Below are 25,709 nucleotides of genomic sequence, written 5' to 3' on the forward strand. Positions count from 1 at the left end.
AATTGAGGGATGGGGGCAAGTTACCTAAAATCGGACAGCAAATAGGGGAGCCCAGAAACCATTTATATCCTTTTCGGAGCCAAGGATCCCTTTACATTTCTTTTTTTAAAAAAAAGATTTTATTGGGGAAGGGGAACAGAACTTTATTGGGGAACAGTGTGTACTTCCAGGACTTTTTTCCAAGTCAAGTTGTTGTTCTTTCAGTCTTAGTTGTGGAGGGCGCAGCTCAGCTCCAGGTCCAGTTGCCGTTGCTAGTTGCAGGGGGCACAGCCCACCATCAGTTGCAGGAGTTGAACCGACAACCTTGTGGTTGAGAGCCCACTGGCCCCTGTGGGAATTGAACTGGCAGCCTTCAGAGTTAGGAGCACGGAGCTCCAACTGCCCGACCCACCAGGCCGGCCCCTACATTTCTTCATATTATTCTAGGAGGTGACTCCACAGGGGCTTGGTCTAACCCTTTAGGAAAAGAAGCAAAGTCTCTATACCGAGGGTATTTTCTTATTAGAACTGAGTTTGGAAAAATAAGAGAGAACAGTCTCTATGAAGCTGGGCAAAGGCAGAATGACAGGTAGGGATGGAGGCTGTAGTCACTGGACAGGTACAGAAAAGGTAGAGCGCAGAGGACACGGTACTTCAAGGGAAGAAATAGGTGTGTAAAGGTGTGTAAAGGCAAGTAGGGGGACAGCCGGCTTGAATGACCAGCCTGATAGCACCCACGTTAGGGTGCCTACAGGTCCCAACCTCTTGGAGGTAACCCTGGCTCATGAGAATCTGTTTAGTCCAAAGTAGAACTAACCAGGTTTGTGATTCTTCTACTATTTTAAGTAGCAAGCCATCTTCTGGGCAACCTTTCCTCTTGGGCACCATCTTCCTATAAATGGCTTGGGCACATGACAGTGTTGACAGGCATTTTTATTCACTCAGCTATAAGCCTGTGATGTGAGAAGACGGTGGCATTTCTGCCATATTCTTTTCATCTTCATGCATTCAACTTTTTACAACATTCAGGAGGACCATCCGGTCTCATAGCCTACCAAATTCCTAAGGTCTGCATAGGTCTGTGAGTGGGTGGGAGGAGAGAGGCACACTTTATAGTCTCACAAGACTTCTTGCAGCAAAGGGGAGGGGGCCAAGTGTGGGTGTTCATGTGCAGATAATTGCCCCATGTCCAGCGCTCAAATACGGAATCCATCCTTGACTGTCAAAAACAAGGCAACAAAAAAAATGAAACAAATCCAAAACAAACAAACAAAACCAAACCAGGATGCCTGTCAATCCTGTTATTGGGAGTCATTTAAACTCAAAACTGATGCCCATTTATTGCACAAGACTTTGCTGATCACGTGTAAAGTGCATGAGACTGAGGCATCAAGAGTCAAAAGCCTTGACTGACTCATGCGAGGGCCTCGAGCGAATCACCCTGTTGGTTTCAAAATCAGTGACACAGGAAAAATGATTTTGTTGTTGTTCTTGTTCTTCTTCTTTTTGAATATTGTCCTCACCTAAGTCTTGTACTTCTAAACTCCATCAGATGAGAGAAGTTGGGAAGAAGGCAGGATCAATGAGACCCTAGTCCTGGCCTATCCAGTCTCCTTTACTCTTCTTCCCAAAGCTGTGTCCTGCCTCAGAGAGGAAAAAGATAGGGAAAACATTCTAGCAGCTTCACCCTGCCACATCCTTAAAAGGTCAAAAAAAGGAAATTGAGTGTAAAAAAATGAAAAAAAAAGTGGTTTAAGGAACTAATTCCTCTTTCCCTCCAACTCAAGGCAAATATATTTGTGTTTCCAGAGAAGGGAGTAAATATTTCCTTGGCCATCAGGCTTGTGAAGCTGATCTCTATCTGAGGGGAGGAGATAGGAGGGACTGTTTGTACATAGCAGCAGCAGTCCAGGTTCCCACACCTTCACTAGGGCACCTACGAGTACAATCTAGAACTCTGGGACTGGGTAAACCAAAAGCAGCAGCTTTAATCTAGGTGATTTTAAAATGTTGAACATCCGGTTTCTTCCTCATTACTGTCCGGTCAGCAAAATGGGTTCGTGAAAATTGGATATTTAACCTCCCAGCTTAAAAGCCTCCAACAGCTTCGTGTCATAGCATCTGGAATGACATGCCTACTCTTTTCTCTGGCCTCCAAGGCCAGAGCTGATCTGATCCAGCCTGTTTCTCTGACTCATCTCATCTCTCTGCTCTGTGTGCCAGTCCCCACCAACCTGTTGTTTCTTAAACATGCGAATGTGTTCACATCTGCGGGCCTTTGCTGGGATGCTCTTTCCCAGTGTGGCAGAGGCCTCTAGCTGTTCTCTCCAGTGATAGCATTGAACTAGGCAGTGCTGGACTACATTTCCCAGCATCCTTGGCAGTAGGCACAGCTCAAAACCTATCTGGGTACCTACTATGCACCAGGCACAGTCCAAGGCACGGGAGATACAGCAATGAAAAGGGCGGACATAAATCCCTACCCTCACGGAGTTTACATTCTAATGGGGGAGAAAGATACTAGATAAGGTTCAGAAATAAAATGCAGAGTGTTAGGTAGTGGTCAGTGCTAAGGAGAAAAATTAAGAAGGGAAGTGACATAGGAAGAGTGGTTGACTTCACTTTTAGGTCAAGTCGGCAGAGAAGGCCTTACAGAGGTGATACTTGAATAAAGAACTGAAGGGAGAGAAAAAGCCATGAAAAGTATCTGGGGAAAGAGCATCCCAGACTGAAAAAACAACAAAGGCCCCAGGTGGGAGAGAGCATGGGGAGTTCAAGGAATATGGAGATCAGGGTGGCTTACAGCTGAGGGGAGGGAACGGGAAGCAGATCGAGGCAGGGAGGACAACAAGCACGTGGAGGCATTATGATCGCTTTGGCTTTTATTCTGAGTGAGATGGGGACCCATGGAAGGGTTTTAAGGAGAGGTGTGATCTGCTTTTATAGAATTATGCTGGCAGTTGTGTTAAGAACAGAATGTAGGCATGTAAAAGGCAAGAGCAGGGAGACCTACTGCAATAACCCAAGTGAGGGGTGATGTGATGGTACCTGACACGAGCTCCTAGAAATGAGATTTCCAATATATTTTGAAGTGGAGCCAACAGGATTCAGGGTAGACTGGATACAGGTTGTGAAAGTAGTCAGTTTGAGAGTGAGCGACTGAGTTACCATTTACTTCTCAGGGGAAGACTGAGAGGAGCAGGCTGGGGGTGACGGAGAAGTGCCACTAAGGGCACTTCAATTTCAGGTATCTGAATAGGAAAAATGTTGGCTTTAGTAACTTTCTAGAAGGAACCAAGCCACGCTAGCTCTAATTTTTTTTTGGACAAAATACACAGGTAAAGATTGGTATAGTTGGTTAATCCCACTAGCACACTGATAGCTTTGAACAGAGAAGCAGTTATTGGATGATAATTTAGCACTTTTTTGTAATTTTGATTGCAGTTATTCTGTCCCTGTGCCAACACTTGTACATAAAGTAGAAGATAATAATCTCCAGTTTGCCAGACCATAAAGAGCCACAATCAAGACCTGAAGGGAACAGGGCATCACAGGGAACTCTGGGCTGAGGTCCGTTGAGTGCCCCGCTGGGAAACGGGGCCCTTTCCTTGGGGGACAGGGTATGTCTGGTCTACATGTGAAGGCCTGCCGCCTGACCACCAAACTGTACTCATTACAGTTGAGATTTCACAACCTCCCTTGCAGTTTGGTATGGCCAGGTGACTGAGTGCCGCCAGGGAAACGTGACTAGAGAAGTGATGTACACCCTTCCCAGGCCTGGTATAAAAACTTCCACGAACAACCCTCATCCTCTTTTCCTGGTATGTCAGCTGGATGCTGATGTTCAAAGTAATTTTGGAAGCCACATGTGAAGAGGGCAGACCTGGTAGCCTAGTCCCCTTAATGACTGATTACATGAAGCAGAGCCCTCCCTTCCTATCAGACTTAGAAAAATTACTCAACTTCTGGAATTCCACTTAGCTTTCTCAAATCTCTGTGATACAATGAATACTACTAGCTAACATCCAATGAGCACTTACTATGGGCTAGAACTTTTCTAAAGACTATAATGTATTAATTCATTTAATCCCTATAGCCCCACTAATAGTCCCTATTTTACAGATGAGGAAACTGAGGCACAGAAAGGTTAGGCAATTTATCCAAAGCCACACAGCTAGTAAGTGGCCAAACCCACGCAGCCTGGCTCTAGAGACTAGAGTGAACCACAATACCTTGTCACAAGTGTTATTTCTATTATCCAACATCAACTGCTGGTGCAGTCACAAAACGTACGTCTTTACATCAGCAGGTAGCAGTCCTCCTGCAATGCTTATCTGGAAGTTACTTTAATGGACTGGAGATGCCCGTTTCTTCTGCGGTTCAGGCACACGGCCACAAGTCACAGAGCCTGAGTGTAAGTTACTTAAAGGGGCAGGCAGACAGAGACAAGGACAAAAGTTAATTAACCATCTCAATTTAAAAGAAATTGATCAAACAAGAGTCTTATGATAAAAACTTTATTGGCTTAAATATCAAATGTTTTACACATCACTTTTCTTCAGAAAGTTCCTATTAAAAAAAGAAAAATAAAATAAAGTGTTTTGATTATTTAGGGCTGACTTACATTTCATTATGTGACAAAAACTCAAACCCAAATGCATCTAGTTCACTCAGCTGCAGACAGGTCCTATGTCCAGCCCCTAAACCAATGGCACAATGCAACCAACTTTGGGATTCCTGAGTTTGGTTCCCTTAAGTTCTTAGAGTTTTCCAACTCTCAAAACCAAAGCATTATGGGAGTGACTGAGCTACAGGCAAGCCTATTTTGCCAGTCAGCCCAGTTCTTGTAAGATGCAGTAGTCTCAAAGCATCGTCAGGAAGGCATACATGAGTAATTGCAAGAACAAATAAGCTTGGGGGAAAGAGGAGTTTCGATTTGCTAAGATTTGCCAAACATGGCTACAAAAGTGGTAAACAAACCTTACTTGAGTGCAAAGGCCATTGGCCCAATTTGACATGAAGATGAGATTTTGAATTAAATGAGCAAACAATCAGTTTTCATGGTAGATGCACAGTGAAAAAAGCCAATGCAATCAGTGTGGTGAATTGCTCTGAGTATATCACCAGAACTATGTCAAAAGGATGATTAGAAGAGAGAATGGAAGTATAATCATTCAGAGGGAAAGGTCTCGAATGGGTGGCAGAAACTCAGAAAGCTATGGGGCCTTCAGGGAAGGAAAAAGGAGTCTGGTCAGCATCAGGTAATGTCAGACGGAAGGAATCTGGAAATAAACCAATCTGACCATCTGGTAGGAAATGAATAGAGGTCTGCCTTTCTTTAAGCCACAGATGCATTCATTCAAGGTTGTGTGTACAACAAACCCCTGGTAAACATCATTTCCCATCAGACATGTATTTTCCCAGGAAAAAATATCCCAGCATGCCCTTTCCCCAAGTCAGCTAATGAAAACCTTATGGTATATATTTAAAGAAATACAGTTCTGTACGTATCTAATTTTCGTATTCCACACCCCCATCCCAGGTCTTCCATAGTATGCTTAGCTTTTTAAAGAAATATTCTCTAACTCCTACATCTTTCAACCATTCCCTCCGCAGATTTCATTCCACGAGACTGTGCCCTAAAACATCAGCTATATTCTTTCACCTTACAGCTCCCGGAGGGTCCAGATTACCAATCACCAATACATAACTGATAAACCTGTGAGCTTTCTCATTGTGAATCTCGTGAGTCACCAGTAGCTAAGGTCCAAAATTCTCCCTGTATGCCTCAGGATTATAACGTAAGTGATGACATTTCAAATAAATGTCCTTGCGATGGAGCTGTCCCTATAGAAAGATTTGCTAGAGCTTTCAATCTTCTTGTCAATTCTGCCCATCATCAGTCTCAGGCCCTCACTTGCTACATTCTCTGCTCTAGATTCCCATTTTCACATCTTGACTCAGCTGCAGAATCCACTGCTAAGTCCTGTTGGTCCAGATGGTCAGTGTTCCGGGGTAGCCATGCTCAAAGGGGGAGCAGGAAGGGTGCCAAACACACGCGGTATCTCCACCCTGCATGGATGGAGGTCCTGATGGCAGGGAAAGTCGACTGTCCCTCGTATATATTTAGTATCACCTTCCATTTACTCTCATTTCTAAACCCTGCCAACACCCCCCATCCGCAGTATAAAATTGATTTCTGAATACCTTATCTCTTCAAGTATTTCTACCAAATGTTGAATCATTTTTTAGTGGTTTCTATGATTTCATTTTTAAAAAAGATTTCATTTTCTAGAGCATTTTTGATTCACAACATCTAAATCAATTTTGAGCCTGATTTCCCATCTTCTCTGAATTCAAATAAAAGCATTCTAGTATGACTTTTAAAATAAAAGCATGCTAATGGGCAAAAACAGATCTTGCTCTTGAAGCAAAAATTTGTTTCATGTCTCCTTACTAGACTGAAAGCTTCACGAGGGCAGGCTGCCAGTCTGTTTTATGACCCTTGTATTCCCAGGGCTCACCAGTACCTGCACACAGGTACTTATGCCTGATGAATGAACCAATGAATTCTTGTTCAGATTCAGACAGCACAGCCTTCAAGAGTACCAGTTTCCTGTTCAAATAGATGATTTTCTTGAACTCCTTCCCGGCTTTAACCACCACCATACTGATAATACAGCAAAGAACACAACAAACATCTAGAAACTTTTTTTTTTCAGTACTCCTGATGCAAAAAAAGCCGTATTATCATCCTTCTGTCTGGAGAGACCTAATAATTTCATGCAGGATAATTCTAGATGAATAAAGGTGAGCCTTAAGACCCTTCCATGCATGCCTCTATCTCCAGGGTGTTTCCAAGCTTTTCCCATTGATACTTCTACATTCATTCCCCACCAAAAGTTGATGCCTCTGCTATTTGGAGAAACTAAGGCACAAGAGAGAGTCAAGCACATCGAAGGTTCACCTCCTAAGTTCTTCATTTTATTCCATGAACTCCTCGTGACACCCACCAAGGGACCACGAAGGTATAGGGTTTGAGCCACGATTTTACACTGCCAGTTCTCAAGGAGATGCTTTGAATTTACTTTGTTTAATTCTTTCAGAGAAAAAGCTACTTGATGGAACTCCTGAGAGGTAACATTCATCTTCTAGGAAGGGAAACTCTTGATAACTCTTGTTTTTTTCTTGTTCAGCCACAGACCACACTAAGTCACCCAATTCAAAGGAGAAATCTGGCTTTTTGGTATTGTGCTAGAGAATGGCAGAATGCATAATCCAGTTAGCTTCCCTTATGGTACGCTACCAGTGATGACAAGTTTGAAATACGTAACAGCTCAATTATCCTGTTTATGGCCAGGTGGCAAAGAGGTAAGAAAAGGAAATCAGAACACACTGTGACTCTCCTGGCCAGTTATTTGCAAGGCTGTTTTTTATACACATGGTGGGATAAAAACCACCACAAATGAACACTATATCTGTAGATATGAAAATTGTTTTAAAAAATCATTTGCTTTTTAAACTGTAAAATTAACTGTAGGATATCTGTCAGTCACACATGTATATACACACACGAGCTGATGGTTAAACCAATTAAATTTTTATGGCTTTTACTAGAGCTAGAAGTGCTAAGGGAAGAACAGGCAGATTCCACTTTAACTGGTTTATAAGATCAGCGACACAAAGTCTCATGTATCTTTCCAAAGCAAGAGGGAGAAATGCTTTGGGAAAAAATACATGGGGTTTGTCTCCCTTAGGTACATAAGGAGATGAGGAGCTCTAGAAAGTTTAATAGGCTTCAAGGCAAAATAATTTTAACACATACCATCACTCCGGTTCCCTTTGCCAAGCATCTGATAATCTTTGTATATTAACAGCGAAAGCCCAAACTGGGATGAAGACTACTGGCTAATGTCTGGAGGAAAAAAACAGATACAAATGGAAAGAATTCTCACCAGCTTCAAAGGGCAAAATCTATAGCCTAGATATGGCCGTCTGGTTACCAAGCACATTCTCACACACAGGAACCAACTTCAGAGAAAATGCAAAAGTTATACATAAAAATCTTCTCTGGGGTGGCCCGTTTGCTCAATGGTTAGAGCACAGTGCTCATAACACCACGGTTGCCGGTTCAATTCCCACATGGGCCAGTGAGCTGCGCCCTTCACAACTAGACTGAAAATAACGACTTAACTTGGAGCTGACGGGTCCTGGAAAAACAGTTCCCCAATATGTAAAAATAAAATAAAATAAAAATCTCTCTTTGGTGAATAAACTGAGCCCACCCTCAGAGGTAAGCGCTAACCAGAGAGCTGTCCAGTACTGGTTATGGCAAAGGAGCTGTCCAGTGAAGTGGCCCTTTATACGGGCTGGCCGCTATCAGTTCTGTTGGCAACGAGTTTCACAATGATTTTATCTTATTCTTGGAGAAGTTAATCTCTGATTTCTGCACTTTGAATAAAAATTGATAATGAAGGTTCCCTAGTGTCATGTTCCTTAATTCCCTTTGTGTTCCAGAACTGTTGAATATAAAAATGATTCAAAACCCTATCAATATCAACAACTTTACTCGATGGACAGGAAACAAGATCTTAAAACTCCAAAGCAATTATACATCAGAAACTAAATGATGAAAAGGACAGGGATAATTTGGCAAGTGGGTTAAGCTCATTCAAAGTATTCCTAACCAGGACACATGTACAACTCTAGTCCTATTCAGTTTTTTTCCTCAAAATAAATATACATACACATAAAAAAGCTATTGCAATGAAACCTCTTCCAGACTGGTATTTCCTATTCTCCCTGGGACTGATTCCCAACTCTCCATATTGTGAAGCCAGTGGCCAAGCCTCTGAGTGGACTATGCCACCTTCTCACACCGAAAACCCCGAGGCCCATCTTCACACAAGCCTCTATGGAGGGGTCTACTGTCACTGGTAAGTCCCCCCACCCAAGTTACCCCACTGCCTGGCCCTAAAGATTTATAAGCTTAGAATAAATTCCCAATCACCACACATAAAGCAAATACAGGGGCCCACTGCATTGCCACTAGATTTTGCTTCAGTCATAGCACCAACTACTTAATTACAATCACAGCTCTAAGAGTCGGTTGACAGAAATAAATCCTATAAGCAGTTTCCTAGTGCATCTTACATCTTTGGTGTAGGGCAGGCGAAAGGGTCTGCAACATGTGATTGTCTCAAAGAACATTTTAAAGACAATCTGGCTAGCCTGTTGTTCTGAGCACCCTCTTGAAAACAGTGAACTGCAACTCCCGTCAACCATTTCCTAACTTTAGAAGATCATGATGGATCTATGTGACTTTCTATCACATCACTAGAGTCTCCAGAACGCGCACGCGCACACACACACACACACACACACACACACCACCCCGTAGCCGAAAGAAAGGATATGAAATAGGGTACAAGAGAAACGTCTTTAAGTGCCTCAAATTAAAATTTCAAAAACTCCTGAGATGTGAGCCTCCATTTTGATTGTGCTAAATGACTTGAATTTTGATGGAAAGAATAAACTTTCAGAGAGTCAGACTTTAGACAAAATCATGTAACACTAGGTTCACAAATCACCCTTTCAAAGGTTATGTTTCAAACACGCTGCAAACAGTAACCTGGAATTGGGAATTATCATACTCAAAATTCTTTTCCATAAAGCCAACATTTCAGATTCTTGCTAGGTACGTAAGAGAGCAGGGTTTTTTTGCCCCCAAACAAAAAAAATATCTAAAATCTATCCAGTAGGATTATTGCACAGTGGGGCCCACAGGACAGTGTTTTCCAATGGCTAGTCCTCATACAAAAAAAGGCCACAATAAATACATCTATATACTATGCCCCACTCTAACTTGACATGGTAAACACAAATATGACAAATCTTGTTTAAAAAAAGAAACTCCTGAGGAAAGAAAGGGATGGAAAACTCTACCAAGGCCACTTAAGTCAGAAACTGCAATTACTATTTCCATTGCCATGAAGGGCACTCACCAAAATAGACTGACGATTTCAAGCACCAAGATGAACACGTGTGACAAGGTTCACACTTCAACATTTCACTCAGATCACAGCTCAGACTGAGTTATAGAACTTCTAGTAGAAGCCGAGTTTAGAAGGGAAATAAACTGCGGGCAACCAGCCCATTAGCTGAACTTAAGTTCATCGTTAGTTATTAGGGTTGAGGTGTGATCAATGAGATGCTAGCAAACCCAATCTCTAGTAAATTCCAGTGTTTTAAGCCAGTATTTTTCACTCACAGTTCTTGAAACATCACCAAGACATTTGCAAATGGAATTAGTTTTTTTTTAAATCTGGGTAGCACCATGTTTCAATTTAATGTTAGTTCCCCCATAATATCCCATCCAAGATATTTGCCAATCCACGCAGCAGTCTGTGATATACAAAGTAACCCAAGTTTTAAATCCTCTTGACTCATCCCTTTAAAATGTCAAATCCTAACCACATGCATAGTAACACACCACTGTAGGAGATATTACGCCATTATTCTTCAATTTCCCGTTATAACTGATGGATCAGAATATACAGAGCACTGGGTGGAATTCCAAACACCAAACCATGCGGTCAGAAGTTTGTAAACTGACAACTGAATCAACAAGCCATCCCTGCCTATAGCACAGACACAGCCAAAGTGTGAAGATGAGCAGCTTTCAGCTGCACGGGTGGTAGGACTTCTCATGGCTTCTGCTGTTCAAAGCATTCACTCTCATTCTAAACTGGTATACTATACAGAAAACCATCAATTTTATTCCAGAATACATCATCTCAATGAGAATAAAAAGCTTTTGTATGCACATACTGCCAATACATTTAAAAAGGCCCAAAATTTAACAAATAGAATAGACAAATTCATCAGACAAGAGATCATAAATTACTTTGGCCGAAAAAAATCTTTAAAAAAAATCTGGCTCAACATTCTGCTTGCAGGTTTCTACATATACTGTATTTGTGGTGAGTGTGTATATATAGCTTCTTCTTCTTCTTTTTTTTTTTTTTTTAAAGGGAATGGAGTATGGTCTAGCCCACTTTTCCATGGTTATGTAGGAACTACAATGTTCTTTGCTAGCAAAACAAGAAGTGCAAGGTCTGCATTTCCACCAACTTGATGCAAAGCCCCAAGAGCTTCCTGCAAAGTAAAGCCGGCACGGAGAATCCGGTCAATGTCTGCAGCAGGAAAAATGAATGGTGGAAGAATGGAGGGACTTGAGGGATAGCTGGCAGGTCCTGCTTCAGGACAGACACCGTCTCTGGTCTCAGGCCTGTCTGTCACTGGGTTCTGCGTGCTCTGACCCAAATCTTTAACCAACACAAAATCCGACGACAAGGGTGCAGTTTGCTCTGAAGTCTGGTTGAGTACATCCTCCTCACCTGCTAAAGGTTTGGGTGAAATTTCTACACCTAAGGTGCAATGTAATTGATCTGACGTTTTGGCAGAGGCTCGAGTGACAGAACTGCTCGTGTTTACCGATTCCCTAGACTTGGGGATACCTTCCTTACCAGTTAACAGGCCATCACCTGGATCCTTGAAGTTAATACTTTCTACATCTTCTATTCCAGTGCCAGTTGAGGTGTTTGTTAATTTTTCTGTCTTCACTGATACAGATATGGCCTGATGAAAAGAGACTTGTGAACACTGTTCATTCTGGGTAGCTGGGAGATGCTTATTTTGGGTCCATCTTTCAGAAAGGTCCTCAACACCTGTTTGGTCCTCAGTTACCGTTTCTGATTGACAGGTAACTTCTTCAGATGTATTTTCTGAAGCTGGTTTACTACTAATGACCAAAAGTTCATGAAGTTCCTTCAAGGCTGCTGTTATGGATGAGCAAGATTCCTCCGTTGACTCCACAGAGGGCTGACAACTGCCACAGAGGCTTAAAGAGGGGGAGCCACTGCCATATGCTTTATTGGTTCCAGACATTTCAGCATTCCTTTCTGGGAGTTGCAAATTCTGAGTGGAAATGGAATTACTCAAAATTTCAGATGAAGGGGTACATTTTGATGTTTCTACTTCCATCAAGGGGTTATCTAAGGTGAGATCAGCTGCACCAATGTTCTTGACATTGGCATTCTGACTGCCTGCTGAATTAAGCACAGCCACTAGGGACTGTTCAACTACATCTACTTCCATAAGTGTTTCGGAATTTGAGCAGTCAAAGCATCCTGAACGTAGAATATTTTTCTGTGTATCTGGAAGGTCCACATTCTGCTGTAGCCTGTCTCCTCTCGTTGTAGCTTCCACATCAACGCTTTTTGGTTGATTCTGTTGCCCTTCTCCATGAAGTTCAAGGTCCCCTGTGTTACCAAGATGTTCTTGGTCATGTGGAGCGTTCTGTCGTACAACCTCATGCCGTCCGCTTCCTGGTTCTTCATGCTGAAGGCCATGCACTTGACTCAGATTCTGACATTCTGGATGCCAACCCTTTTCACCTAGGGCCCTCTTGGCTTCTTGCATCCTAGTAGTTGTGACAGACAAACTAGCTTCCTGTCTTGTGTGGAGATGAGACTTGAGGCCTTGGGTGCTTCTTTCAGCAGGAGATTTCTCCAGATTATCTGCAACAATGGCTTCTTCGGATGAATTCTGCAAAGGCATAGCTGGACTCTGGTCTGCTGGAGAAGCACGATCAGAAAGATCCTGTAGAGGAAGATGTTCTTCCTTTTCAGAGGCTCTCTGGAATTCAGCCGAAGCCTTCACAGCCTTCGCACCCTTGGGTTCGATGCTGTCTGGGTCACTGGGCTTGATAGAGCAGACTGAAGCAGAGACAGAGTGAGCAAGACGCGCAGGATTACCAATCTCAGGACTCTGCCCTGGAGGACGGGCTGGATGGTTAAATCCATCTGAAGTTGGTAATGATGACATTCCCAGTGAGGTAGTTTCTTCACCGCTTTTCTCTACATGGAACACAAGGGAAAGGAAAAAAGATTAATTTGCAGGTTACAAAGGCTACCATATTATCAGAGGATACAAATCTGAACAGGATACAACAAAATCAGGTCCGTAAGCTTGGGTTTGTTTATATTCAGAGACTTATACAAGAACCATTCCCACCATGGTAGGCAATATAACATCACAGCATCAAAATAAGAGGAAAGCAGGTTCTTAATAAAATGGGTGTATTGTAATTCAACATTTTAACTTAAATGCTATTAATAAACATCCACATAATGGCTGGGTTAGTGCCCAAGACTGAAGGACATTTATCTTCAGTGAGTTCAGAACCTCAGAATAGTTTCAAGTGTGTTCTCTCTACCACTTGCCCTAAAATCACCTGGGATGTCTGCTAAACATACAGATTCTGGGGCACCATCGTTGGGAGTAAACCTAGGAATATGCATTTTCAATAAGCTCCTCAGGTGATTCTTAAGCACATTACAAATTCTGAAGCTCTCTGCATGAGAAGGGTTCTTATCACAATGAATGCTTAGTGTTTCAAATGTGAACACTGAGGTTACAAAGGAGAAGTCTAAAACCAGGTATATCTAGGACAGAGCGGGAATTATAAAGAGAAAGAATATAATACTTGGGGACCTCCAGAAGACAAAGAAGCAAACATTCTACTTAATTTATTTCTACCTAAATGTCCTGAAAATCATGATAAAACTATGTGAGCATGACTCAGAGAACAAAAATATAGCTCAAGATGAAACACAGTAAATCCCAATCATTGTCTTACCGAATAATGAAGCTTTAAGAATGATTATCAGTTGCTTTATCTATCACACTAACATAGTACAGCTAAGTAAGGACATTTAAGTATTTTAAGGGCAGGGGGCTGGGGGGGTGGGAGGTTGTGTGGGCAGTGGAAGGAGATGGTTCATAATAGTTTTTCAATAGGCAACGACGATTTAGATCCATTGCAACTTACTGACAACTCCCACAAGATGGCAGGCTTAAACGTCACCTCAGTGTAAACATCACAATGTCATTAAACATCAGTTCCAACTCCTTTTGCCACTGATCCAGTTAAAACGTAACCTCTATGCAATTATTATACGACTTTTAAAATTCAAAGGCTGGTCACAAAAATGATTTCCCAATTTGACCTATTAGGGCTGATGCTGAGCGTTAGCATCTGAGATGGGGGCATGATCGTGACTTAGTAAGTCACAGAGCAATGCAGCTGCAATTCAAAGGGATCTAAATTATTCTAACCCAGCACTGATGAACAGCATGGGACGATAAGGCACTACGTCAGGAAAGTCACTGACTCCTTGTGAAACAATCTTATAGTTTACGGGTAAATGGGAAAACAGCACTTATCTCAGTGCAAACTATATCCATTTGCGTCTAAGACAGTTATTAGTTTTATTTCTCAATCCCTAAGGCTGACTCTGAAAGAGACTTAATTTTGAGTTAATGTGAACAGAAAAGATGCATTGCAGTGAAATATCCACGCTAGCAGCACGGGGAGGGATATGATAATGGCCTTCTGGCAACTGGTACGACAGTAACAACAACTGGGTGAGGTCAAGGTGAACACGGCCTCGATGTATTTTGTACTCACTATGAAAGCAGAATATAGTCCTCCTGTAGCTGAGATGATCAGTTTCACTGGCCTAAGTCCTAAATATAGGGGAGGACTGGGTCAGTACTACAGGATAGGAGAAGAGGATGAGGACAATGGATATTAAGAATAATTCAACTATGCTTGCTTTTAACCCATCCTTACGAGAAAAAGAAAGAAGAAATTAGGTGCTATGTATCTAATTACAACCAGCCTGCAAACCGCTATAAAGTCCTAGGTTGATAGTTGAAAGGATCGCCTTTCCTCCTCTTGATAAATCAGCCAATGTGCTCAGGCCAACATTCACCATATTTACACTACAGGAAAATGGAAGCCGAGTACCTCCCGTGGGAAATTTGTCGGGTGAGGGAGAGGGAAAACTCCAGTCCTGCCTGTACTACCGACTCTGTGGCCCTGGAAAGTCCCCCCGGCCCAAGTTTCCATTCCTTCTTCACCATAATGACATTTTCTGCCCCTCTGTAACTCCAGGTAGTTGTGAGCAGTAATGTGAAAAAAGAACTTTCAGTTTTTCAGACGAAGGAGTTAGGAAACCCCTGACAGCGTAGCTATCGCCAACAACCAAGTGTGTCTGCGATGCTGATATTCTTGGTTTGATAATCTCAATAGTCTAGTCAGATGGACGCTGTTTTTACCAGCATTTCCCCACCTTGGACTGTTGTAATAATTGATAAAATTTTAAAAAGGAAATTATGATTAGATACGTATGTATGCCAACATACAAACGTATATACAGGCTAGTTGTAACCAGATTAAACAAGGTGACGTGGTGAATGACAGACGCTGTATTCCCAAAGTGCTGCAGACACAGACTTGTAGACAACAGACGACGACTGGATGCAAGACTTCAGGCGGTGTCTATAAATACCTGGTCTGGGGCCCACTCCAGCTGCAGTACACACACACTACATGCATCATGGCTTCTGACGCTCTGTTTGAATTAGGAAACAGACAAGCAAACTCGGGTTAACAATGCAAACCACACAGCATGCGGGGTTATAGTCTCCATTCCTTTGCCATCTTTAACATCAGGAACTGGCAGAGCCAAAGCTGGGGAATGCTTCTGTCGTTTGAATATCCAAAAGATTTGTTGGTTGCTTCAGTTCTCTCACAATACACTAAGTTAATGTGTCAACTTCAACAGATTTTCAATGGAACTTGGAAAGAAATTAATTTTACACACAGAGAATTCAGGGGCAAACGTGTGAGACAAGTGAAAAAAAGTTGACCCACAGAGAGAATCACATGACATGGACATCTTCTGGAGTAAAGGTGAGCGAACACACGTAACAGTCACTTTCCAAATTTCTTTCTCAGTGGAGATCTCTTTTTAGAAGACAAACAAACTGAACCTGATTATCTAACCTGGCTTAGCTTCTTTATCTTTAAATCAGTTTTTTAGAAAACGTATCACATACAACCCCTACTCTGAATTATTTTTCAATTGATAGAAAAGATTAAGATACTTTGGTATAGAGTAGCAACCAAAGAAACTGTTTTTAGCAAAAATACTTTCACCTACTATGTCCGCAGTTTTGATTTTGATGATACTAGGAAGTCAATGTTCCAAACAAAGAGGACCTGATGTTGCAGAATTACTTCATATTTAAACATCACAGAAATCAGCACAAGCCACTGTCAGTAACAAAAGGTCACATGGGTAAAGAGCCATTTCCTTTTAATCCTTTAAAATTGACACATAGCCTTCACTATGCCTAAAAACATCTGTGGTTTCCGTTTTCATCTCCTAAACTTTTTATTAAAAGAACGTAATTAACCAGAGTAACTGTTATGAGGTTAGAAAACACTGCTACCATCAGCGAGTGCTTCTCAAACAAAAGCACCAAACTCTGTGTGTGTGTGTGTGTGTGTGTGTGTGTGTGGTGAGGGAATAGAGTTCATAAAATGATAATAGATCCCAATTTATTAATACATAGTAGCTGACAGGTTCTAAGACGACGTAAAATTTTCTAAGCAGGTATGTCAAACTTATTCAAGCTTGTCTTGCAGAGAAAACTAAAGCTGTGAATTTATTCTCTCTTTGGTTGTTCAAAATTCTGCCCTTCCTACAAAAGACTTAAGCCACAACCCAAACTGTACTTTGTATGTAAAACTGAGCTAAAAGGTGGTGGTGGACTAGATTCTGAACAAGGTCAGCTTGGAAAAAATTCTACCTGCTACTCACGCCCATTCTAAAGAGGCGCCGGGTTGAACTACTGGATGGTCTCCATTAATAAACATGGGCAAAATCTGGCTGCTTACTTTTAAAGCTCTTAGTTTTTTTGTCTAGCAGAATGCTATTCTCTGAACTTGTAGCTCTAATACGCTTCACTACCAGAAAACACAATGTCTGATATTAGTCACTGATGAATAATTAGAGCTCAAGACTTTACAATAACCCAAACTTAAAAGTTAATTCTCTTCAGCTTCTAGAAAATGAATCCCAGAGTCATTGTTCTGGAAAATATGGGGAAAAATTGCCCGTGGAAGTGGGATCTCAGCAAAACTGTGTCCCTCCATTGTACCCAGAAAACTTAGCTTGGGTCTTTAGATTTAAACAAGCTACAACAATTGAGACTTAGGAAAAAAAAAGTATTAGGTAGCTTCATCTCAATAGCTTCCATACTATTCTAATTTGACTTAATGATACACTAGTGTGATCTCATTAATAGCATAAAAACTATATTTTGCTTAATGTTCAATTATGCTTCTTATCGTTGCTTCTGTCTTTGGTGACAGTACTAGAGTAGATATGAAAAAGGTTAGGGCTGCTTAGTCACATTGACAATGCTACTCTTGAATATAAATGAACCTAAGGAAAAGAAATTTTCAGGAAAATACTGTTAAACTCAACAGGAAGAGTCTACTTACTGTTATAATTTTCTTAAGGAAGAAAAACAAGACAAGACTTTTTAGGAAGCCTACCAAAATGCGCCTGAGCAAGTAACGCCCCATCTATCTTGCACACAGCAATGAATTGCTGTTTCTTGATCGGTTGAACACGGAGTTGTTCTTTACTGTATTTAGAGATGGAAGGAGGTGGTAGAAGGACAAGGAACACGTGTGACAGGACGATGAGACTGATGACGAACTGGAAAGGTCCCTATCCCCTGAGACTTGAACTTCCCTGGCTTACCACCAATCACAAGAGTATTACTCGAGAGCCTGGACATTGCAAGTACCTGCATCCTGTACGGATTTTTGAAGGGCTTCTGCTAATTCTTGGTCTGCAATCTCCTCTGGTCGCACGTCCTCTCGGCCGGCCCCATATGCCAACCGGGCACACTCTGGTAACTCTCCCTCGGGAAGGAAGGTGGTCTGCGAGCCTGTGGTGCCAATCACCAGTACATTTTTCTTGAGGTCAATGGAACACTTAGGAGGAAGAAACCACAGACTGATGACAGCAGGTAAAACACCATGCAGAAAAATTATGATCCCGAAATTAAAACTCCATTCACAAAGAGCAACACTGACAGAGAGAGACGGCTCAAAACGACCTTACCTAAAAGTATTTAAATGTTAACCTGGGTGACACTGCCTTTTAATTTAGAATTTTTTAAATATTTAAACTTCATAGCAAAATAATCTTTATTTGTCTAACAAAACATTTGTTCATTTCTGAGTTTAAATGTAGTACATGTTCATTGTACAAAATTTGGGAAAATGTCAGTCATAATCAGCAGCCCCACCTTTTACAAACATGACTTTTCCTTATGAAACTGAGACACACCATTTACACAGTTTTATATTTCACTTCTCGTTTATTGTGTAAAAGTATAGCTCATACTGAAACTCTATACTAATGGTTTCAAAGGTAGTACAGAGGCAAGGCAATGTCTACAAAAGTATTCTTTATTTCGTACTTATGTTACCCTCCTTTTCTGTGTGTTTTTTTAACTTAATATAGGACAGTTACACATATATATGCTTTGTATCTATAAAGTTGGTCTGTACCGTGACTAAAAAATTAAGGAAAGATAGTGACAATAAAGGTTTTATTTATACATGCATTCACTCATTCCTTCTACTTAAAATACTGCACCTTGATTAGAACACCAATGTAATATATATTTTACAGGAATTTAATATTAAAAAATTTTAAAGAGTATAAGTGACATAAACAATATTGACTAGATATGAAACCTTGCTGTGAAAAATTTTACTACCCAGTGGATACAGACGAATTGCTTCTTCACTGAGAGGAATTTATCTTAAACAAATTATTAGGCTTCAGAGTAGAAATATAAATATCACTGCAAATGAATACAGTTACAAATCATTGTCCCTGTACTAAATAAACATTTCCATTCCCAATATCTTATGTATACTTTCTTCCTTAATCTCAAAGCTCTTCTTCCCAAGTATATTGTTTGACCAGTTACTAAGAACTTACTAAATTTACACTTGTGGTAAAACCGTGTGTTAATTACACTTCCCTACAAACCCATCAAACAATTACTTGAGTTCTGATCAGAAACTAAAAATTACATAAGAGAACCAAATTGCCCATTATAATCTCAAAACAGATGGTACGATTTAAAATTCAGAGAGATTTCACAAAAACAGATTCTGTTTCTACTTATAATTTCAAACTTTGCATGACATCATCAATTAAGGACCTTTCCAGGTTTGAGGAGTCATGCTTCTTAGTTTCCAGTATACACAGCTGAGAGAAATGATGCAACAATCACCACATAACATACAAAAAGCCAATGCAAAAAGAAAGGAAAACTCTTAATTACCTGATGTCGTTTCAGCATGTCCAGTCCCAGAAGCATGTCCATGGGCTGCTCCTCAAGTATAGAGAAGGAACACGCCAGGAAGTCTCCTTCAATTTGAACCTGAGCTAAAGCACATGGAGAAGAGGTTAACTGATTTTTGTTGCAAAAGCCCCAGGCAAGCTTTGGAAATGTATCTATCATTCTGTGCCTTGCTTCTTGCAATCAGTCAAAGCCAAGGCAAAGTATGCAAACAGATGAATTAACTATGAAAAGAAGATCCTATAAGACTAATGATCAAATGAAAAAAAAAAAAAAGACTAATGATCAGCTTAAAAGCCAGTGAAGGCACCAGCTGGTAAAGTGGATTAAAAAAGAAAGAGCCCAGTAAACCACCCACTTTCTATACACTTACAAAAGGGAAATAAAATCAGTGTACTTTAAACCTTTTAAATTAGCCTCCAAAAAATCAACTGTTTATCATTACCTGTCATAATCAAGTTTCTATTTGCCAAACCAGAGACAGCACCAGGGCCTGCATTTGCCTGGAGCCGCCTGCCTTGCCTCTTTCATCAATTATTCCTCTTTATATCTAAGAGTAAAAATTTTACTTTGTTACTAAGTATATCTTATAAATAGAAGAGTGTATGAAATATGTGTATAGTATAAAGCATTAGACAAACACCCACACATCTTTTCCACAAGTTAAATAGAAAACTAAGAGCTCTCCTACATGTCCTACCGGTCACAACTTATTCTGTGCCTCCTCCCATCCTCCCCATGATCTTGCGTTTTGTGTTAACTGTCCCCAGTTTTTCTTATAGTTCTTACCAGCTTTGTATGATTTCTAAGCAAAACATTGTTTAGTTTTGTGTTTCTGAACTGTGACTTGCTCTTCTACTCAAAAAAAAAAAAAAAATTTGAGATACTTGATCCCTGCAGACTGTATATTTCACTTTACTTTACCCGAGAGCGCTGTCATGTCTAACACACCAGAACTGATGTGCTCATTCTGCTCCTGCAGGACTTTCCAGGTTGCTTCCAGCTTCTGCTGTCACAGCAGCGCTAACAGGACCATTCTTGTACTTGTCTCCTGGTGTGCCAGGAGTTCCTCTAAGGTATGTTCTAAAAAGTGGAATTACTAGGTTCTATGGGATATTGGGCTCAACTTTGCTTGATGATGTTGAATGATTTTCTAAAATGTTTCCAGCAGTGCATGAATGTTCCCATTGCTCCACAGTCTCACCAGCACTCAATACTATTAGATTAAAATCTTGCTAATCTGGGAGTAATTTCGTGTTTCCCTGATTAATAATGAGGTTAGGCAACTTTTCACATACTTATTAGCCATTTGGGTTTCCTCTCAAAGTGCTTCCGTAATTTTTTATATTGTCTTTCTTACTAAGTTGGAGGAAAGACAAACACAGAATTTGTGTATATTCTGAATATGAATCCTTTATTAGTTATATGTGTTACTCAAATTCTTTCCTAGTTTGTGTTTGCTCATTTTATGATATCTTTTGATGAAAAGTTCTTAATCGTCGCATCCAGCACGACACGAGCTGTGGGAAGCGAGAAGGGCAGTGCAGGGCTAAGGAAAGACAGTAGCCAAGAATAGAGTGCAAGCGGGGCCAAGGGCCTCAAACCTCAAGGATTGAGCCCCAAATCGGGCCAACGCATAGTTTTTATTGGTTAACGTCTAAGGAGTTAAAAGATTGTTAATCTCAAGATCTGTGTGTTACATAGCCTGCTGGCTGTCTTTCCGAAAGTTCCCATTGTGTTCCAGCTTGTACTTTGCCTTCACACACATGCACAACTCCAAGGAATCCATTGAAGGGGAGGGACCGATATGATTCCATCGGGTCTCAGTTTGCTGAGACTTCCCCTCAAAGGAGCTTTGCCGATATCTCTCCATCGGGCCTCAGTTTGCTGAGGCACTCCCTTGCGAAATCCTGGGAAGAGCACAGGGGAACAAATGGTTGGGCAGCTGTAAGGCAACACTTAATCTTAATGTGATTGAATTTATCAAATAACTTCCTTTCTATCTTTGAAAGAACCCCTTCCCTATGCAAGATATTCTCTATTTTCTTCTGAAAGCTTTGACTTGCTTTCTACATCTAAGTCTTTAATCAACCTTGAGTTGACTTTTGTGTGTGATGTGAAGCCGGCCAGGTTCACTTTCCAATTCATTTTTTCCACATGGATACCCAATTGCCCTAGCAGCATTTCCTGAAACTTTCCCCATTGCTCTATATTTCCTCTTTTTATTTATCAAGGTTCATATAAGCATAGATTTGTTTCTGTTCTAGTCCTTTCGTCTTGAAATCTAGAAGGGGAAGTTATTCCGAGTATCCTGACTACTTCATCGATAAGCGTCCACATAAAATTTAAAATCACCCGGGGTGGCAGGTTGGCTCAGTGGGTTAGAGTGCAGTGCTCATAACACCAAGGTCACCGGTTCGATTCCCACATGGGCCAGTGAGCTGTGCCCTCCACAACTAGACTGAAAACAACTTGACTTGGAGCTGATGGGTCCTGGAAAAACACACAGTTTCCCAATATTCCTCCCCGCAAAAAAATTAAAATCAGCACATCAAGTCTCAAAAACAAAAGAACCACCAACCTATTAGAATGTTGATGGTATTAACAAGGATTCTGTTGATGACTATGGAAGAATTACCATCTTCAACATATTGAGTCTTCCTATCCATGGTATAGCTCTCCCTATTTAGATTTCCCTTATTGTTGTAAGGTTTTCTTCATTCCTATCATAGTCAAAGTTGCACAATAGTATACAACTTGTCCAACCACAAGGAACTGGTACTATTTTTGTCTCCTCCTATTATCTTTTCACTTAAAACCATGAAAAGTCTAGGATTTTAGACTCTGAAGCAACCAATTTACCAATTTGTGGTATTCCAACCCAATTTCAATCCCACTACCCTGTTTCCCCAAAAATAAGACCTAGCTGGACCATCAGTTCTAATGTGTCTTTTGGAGCAAAAATCAACATAAGACCTGGTATTCTATTCTATTATATTATACCTGGTCTTATATTATAGTAAAATAAGACAAGGTCTTATATTAATTTTGGCTCCAAAAGATGCCTTAGAGCTGATGATCCGGCTAAGTCTTATTTTCAGGAAAACACAGTATGTGTAGGGAAAGCATATGAGAATAAGGGATTCAAATTATCTTATTCTGTACAAATCAATCAAAGAAATAATGGGAACTCTAGTAAATAGACACATATATCAAAAAAGAAAGGTACTCAGAAAATTGTAAGACATTGAAGAAAGAAACTGAAGATGATACAAATAAATGGAAGCATATACCATGTTCATGGACAAGAAGAATTAACATAGTTAAGATGTCCATACTATCCAAACCAATCTATAGATTCAATGTAATCCCTATCAAAATACCAATGGCATTTTTCACAGAAGTAGAACAAATAATCCTAAAATTTATATGGAACCATAAAAGACCTCAAATAGCCATGGCAATCTTGGAGGTATCAAGCTACCTGATATCAAACTATACTACAAGGCCACAGTCATCAAAATATCAAGGCATTGGCATAAAAACAGACACATAGAGCAATGGCTCAGAATAGAGCCCAGAAATAAGCCCACACCTACATGGTCATTTAATTTATGACAAAGGAGGCAAGAATATACAATAAGGTAAAATCAGTCTATTCAATAAAAGGTGCTGGGAGAACTGGACAGATACATGCAAAAAAAATTAAACTGGACAATCTTCTTACTCCATATACAAGAATAAACTCAAAATGGATTCAAGACTTAAAAGAAAGACCTGAAACCATAAAATGCCTAGAAGAAAACAGGCAGCAAACTCTCTGACAGGGCCTTTAGTGATATTTTTACTGATGTCTCCTCGGGCAAGAGAAACAAAAGAAGAAAATACACAAATGGGACTACATCAAATTAAAAAGTTTTTGCACAACAAAGGAAACCATCAACAAAACAAAAAGATAGCCTACTGAATGGGAGAAGATATTTGCCAATGTTACATCTGATAAGGGGTTAATATCCAAAGTTTCGAAAGACCTCACACAACTCAACACCAAAACAACAAACAATACAATTTAAAAAATGGGCAGAGGACCTGAATAGACATTTCTCCAAAGAGATGGCCAACAGACATATGAAAAGATGCTCAATATCGCATCTTTTCGATGCTAATCATTAGAGAAATGCAAATTAAAACCACAATGTGATACCATCTCACACCTGTCAGAATGGCTATCATCGATAAATCAAAAAACAAGCATTGGAGAGTGTGGAGAAAAGGGAACCCGTGTGCACTGTTGGTGGGACTGCAAATTGTTGCAGCCACTATGGAAAACAGTTTGGAAGTTCCTCAAAAATTAAAAAAAAAATAAAATTACCTTCTGACCCAGCAATTCCACTTCTGGGTATTTATCCAAAGAAATCCAAACACTAATTCGTAAAGATATATGTACCCCCGTGTTCACTGCAGCACTATTTAAAATAGCCAAGATACAGAAGCAACCTAAGTGTCCATCAGTAGACGACTAGATAAAGATGTGGTACATATATACAATGGAATATTTATTACACAGCCATTAAAAAAAAAAAAACAATCTTACCATTTGCAAAAACATGGATGGACCTAGAGAGTATTACACTAAGAAAAATAAGTCAGACAGAGAGAGACAAATACCATATGATCTCACTCATATGTGGAATCTAAACAACAACAACAACAAACAAAACCAAAAGCAAAAAACCAGAAACAGACTCAGATACAGAGAACTAATGGTTACCAGATGGTGGTGGTGGGGGGGGCTTGGGAGTTGGATGAAAAAGGTGAAGGAATTAAGAAATACGAATTGGTAGTTACGAAACAATCATGAGGATGTAAACTACAGCACAGAGAATATAGTCAACAATATTGTAATAACTATGTGTGGTGCCAGGTGAATACTAGACTTATCGGGGGGATCACTTCGTAAATTATATAAATATTTAACCACTATGCTGTATACCTGAAACTAATATAAAAGAATATTCAATGTAAAAAATAATGAATTAAAAAACAGAAATATGAAAGAGGAAAATGAATAGAAAAAACTATCACTTGCAATGAAAGAAAAGCAACTTACAATAAGAAACTGCTTTTTTATCTGTAAATTAAAGGAGTAAAAACTAGTAATACTTGATGGTAGAAGGACTTTAAGATGAATATTTGTTAAGTGCTAGAGAAATCAGACTGGTACCAGTTAGCAATATCGAGTCTTAAAGTATTCATAACCTTTGATTCAGTAGTTTTACTTACAGGAATCTTGACTAAGGGAAAAAAAATCAAAGTATGCATAAAACTACACAAAAATCCACTGCCATGTTTCAATGACAAAATATTAGGAAAAAAAAGAATATCCCAAAAGTTGACCATTAAACCTAAAAAACAGAATGCTATTCATTTATTTAAATGATGCTTATGAAATTTATATTAACATTGGGAAAATGTTATGAATGATCATTTTTCTTATAGCAGAATATAAAATTCTATACATTATATGACCACCTTTTACAAGGAAAAAACGCATATAAATAAGGCCAAAAAGAGATATGTCCAAATGCTACTAATGGTTGATTCTCAACTAAAAGGATTTAACGTATTTTCACATTTCTACACTTTCAAAATTCTCTACAATGAGCATTAAATAATTAAAGAAAAAAAAACAAATAGAACAATTTGATTAGAGATGATTAAACATATATTTATCTCCATTTACTCCTAAAAGGAGTAAAAATCACAATAAAAGCTTTTTTTTTTTTTAATTAATGGTAAAAACCAGTAAGGCCAAAAATAATGGAATAGACAAGTGAAACACAGTTTTTCAACTGAAAACAACACGATGGTAAGGAAAATTAAGAAGCAACCCAATTAACATCACAGAACTCCCCAGAGGCGGATGAACTGGTTAAAACAAGTCTCTGCAAATAGGGGTAGGAGAGGTCCAAAGCAGAAAGACTGGTTGAAGGTCTATGTAGACAGTTAGATGTTGGGGTTCCTCTCCTGTACTCTGCTCAGCCAGGTAACTACCTCGGGTGGTTTATTTTCTCAAGAGGGTGAAACAGAGGCTCTTGACATAGAGGTGGGCATGGAGGAAGACGGATTAGGACACCACAAGCACCTAACTGAAAACTGGGGGATTCAGTGAAAGCTTACTCACTCAGGCCTTTTTCTCCCTCCCAACAGATCACCCACAAACGCCGTGGCTGCCCATCCGAGTAATCTTCTATAAAGCCTTTTGGTGTCCCACTCTTCAATATGAGCAGATGCCAAGGATCACCAGACATGTGAGAAAACCATTTAACACGGAAGGCAAAAAAATATAAAACGTTAACAGAAAAGTTGGAAGGCAAAGTTGAAACCTTGCCAAAAAAACCCAGGACGCAATGAAAACA

General features: G+C 40.1%; 1 protein-coding gene across 7 annotated transcripts in view; it reads right to left on the reverse strand.

The window, feature by feature from the left end:
- Positions 1-4,482: 4,482 nt before the first annotated feature.
- The window catches only part of DDI2 (DNA damage inducible 1 homolog 2), a 41,909-nt gene continuing 20,682 nt past the window's right edge, over positions 4,483-25,709 (reverse strand). The window contains exons 7-10 of one of the 7 annotated variants that reach the window (XR_013993735.1): positions 19,273-19,376; positions 17,713-17,856; positions 15,399-15,461; positions 10,728-12,899 (exon numbers count right to left, since the gene is read on the reverse strand). Coding sequence is in view for 6 of the 7 variants with exons in the window: in XM_081055422.1 (XP_080911548.1) it covers positions 11,047-12,899; positions 17,713-17,902; positions 19,273-19,376 (2,147 nt within the window). In the remaining variant the exon portion in view is untranslated. Of the gene's footprint in view, positions 12,900-15,398; positions 15,462-17,712; positions 17,903-19,272; positions 19,377-20,680; positions 21,201-25,709 lie in introns of those variants that run through there. The other 6 variants (XM_081055425.1, XM_081055422.1, XM_081055423.1 and 3 more) reach the window with 6 other exon arrangements.

Source organism: Rhinolophus hipposideros (assembly GCF_964194185.1).
Source record: "Rhinolophus hipposideros genome assembly, chromosome: 8".
NCBI lineage: Eukaryota > Metazoa > Chordata > Mammalia > Chiroptera > Rhinolophidae > Rhinolophus > Rhinolophus hipposideros.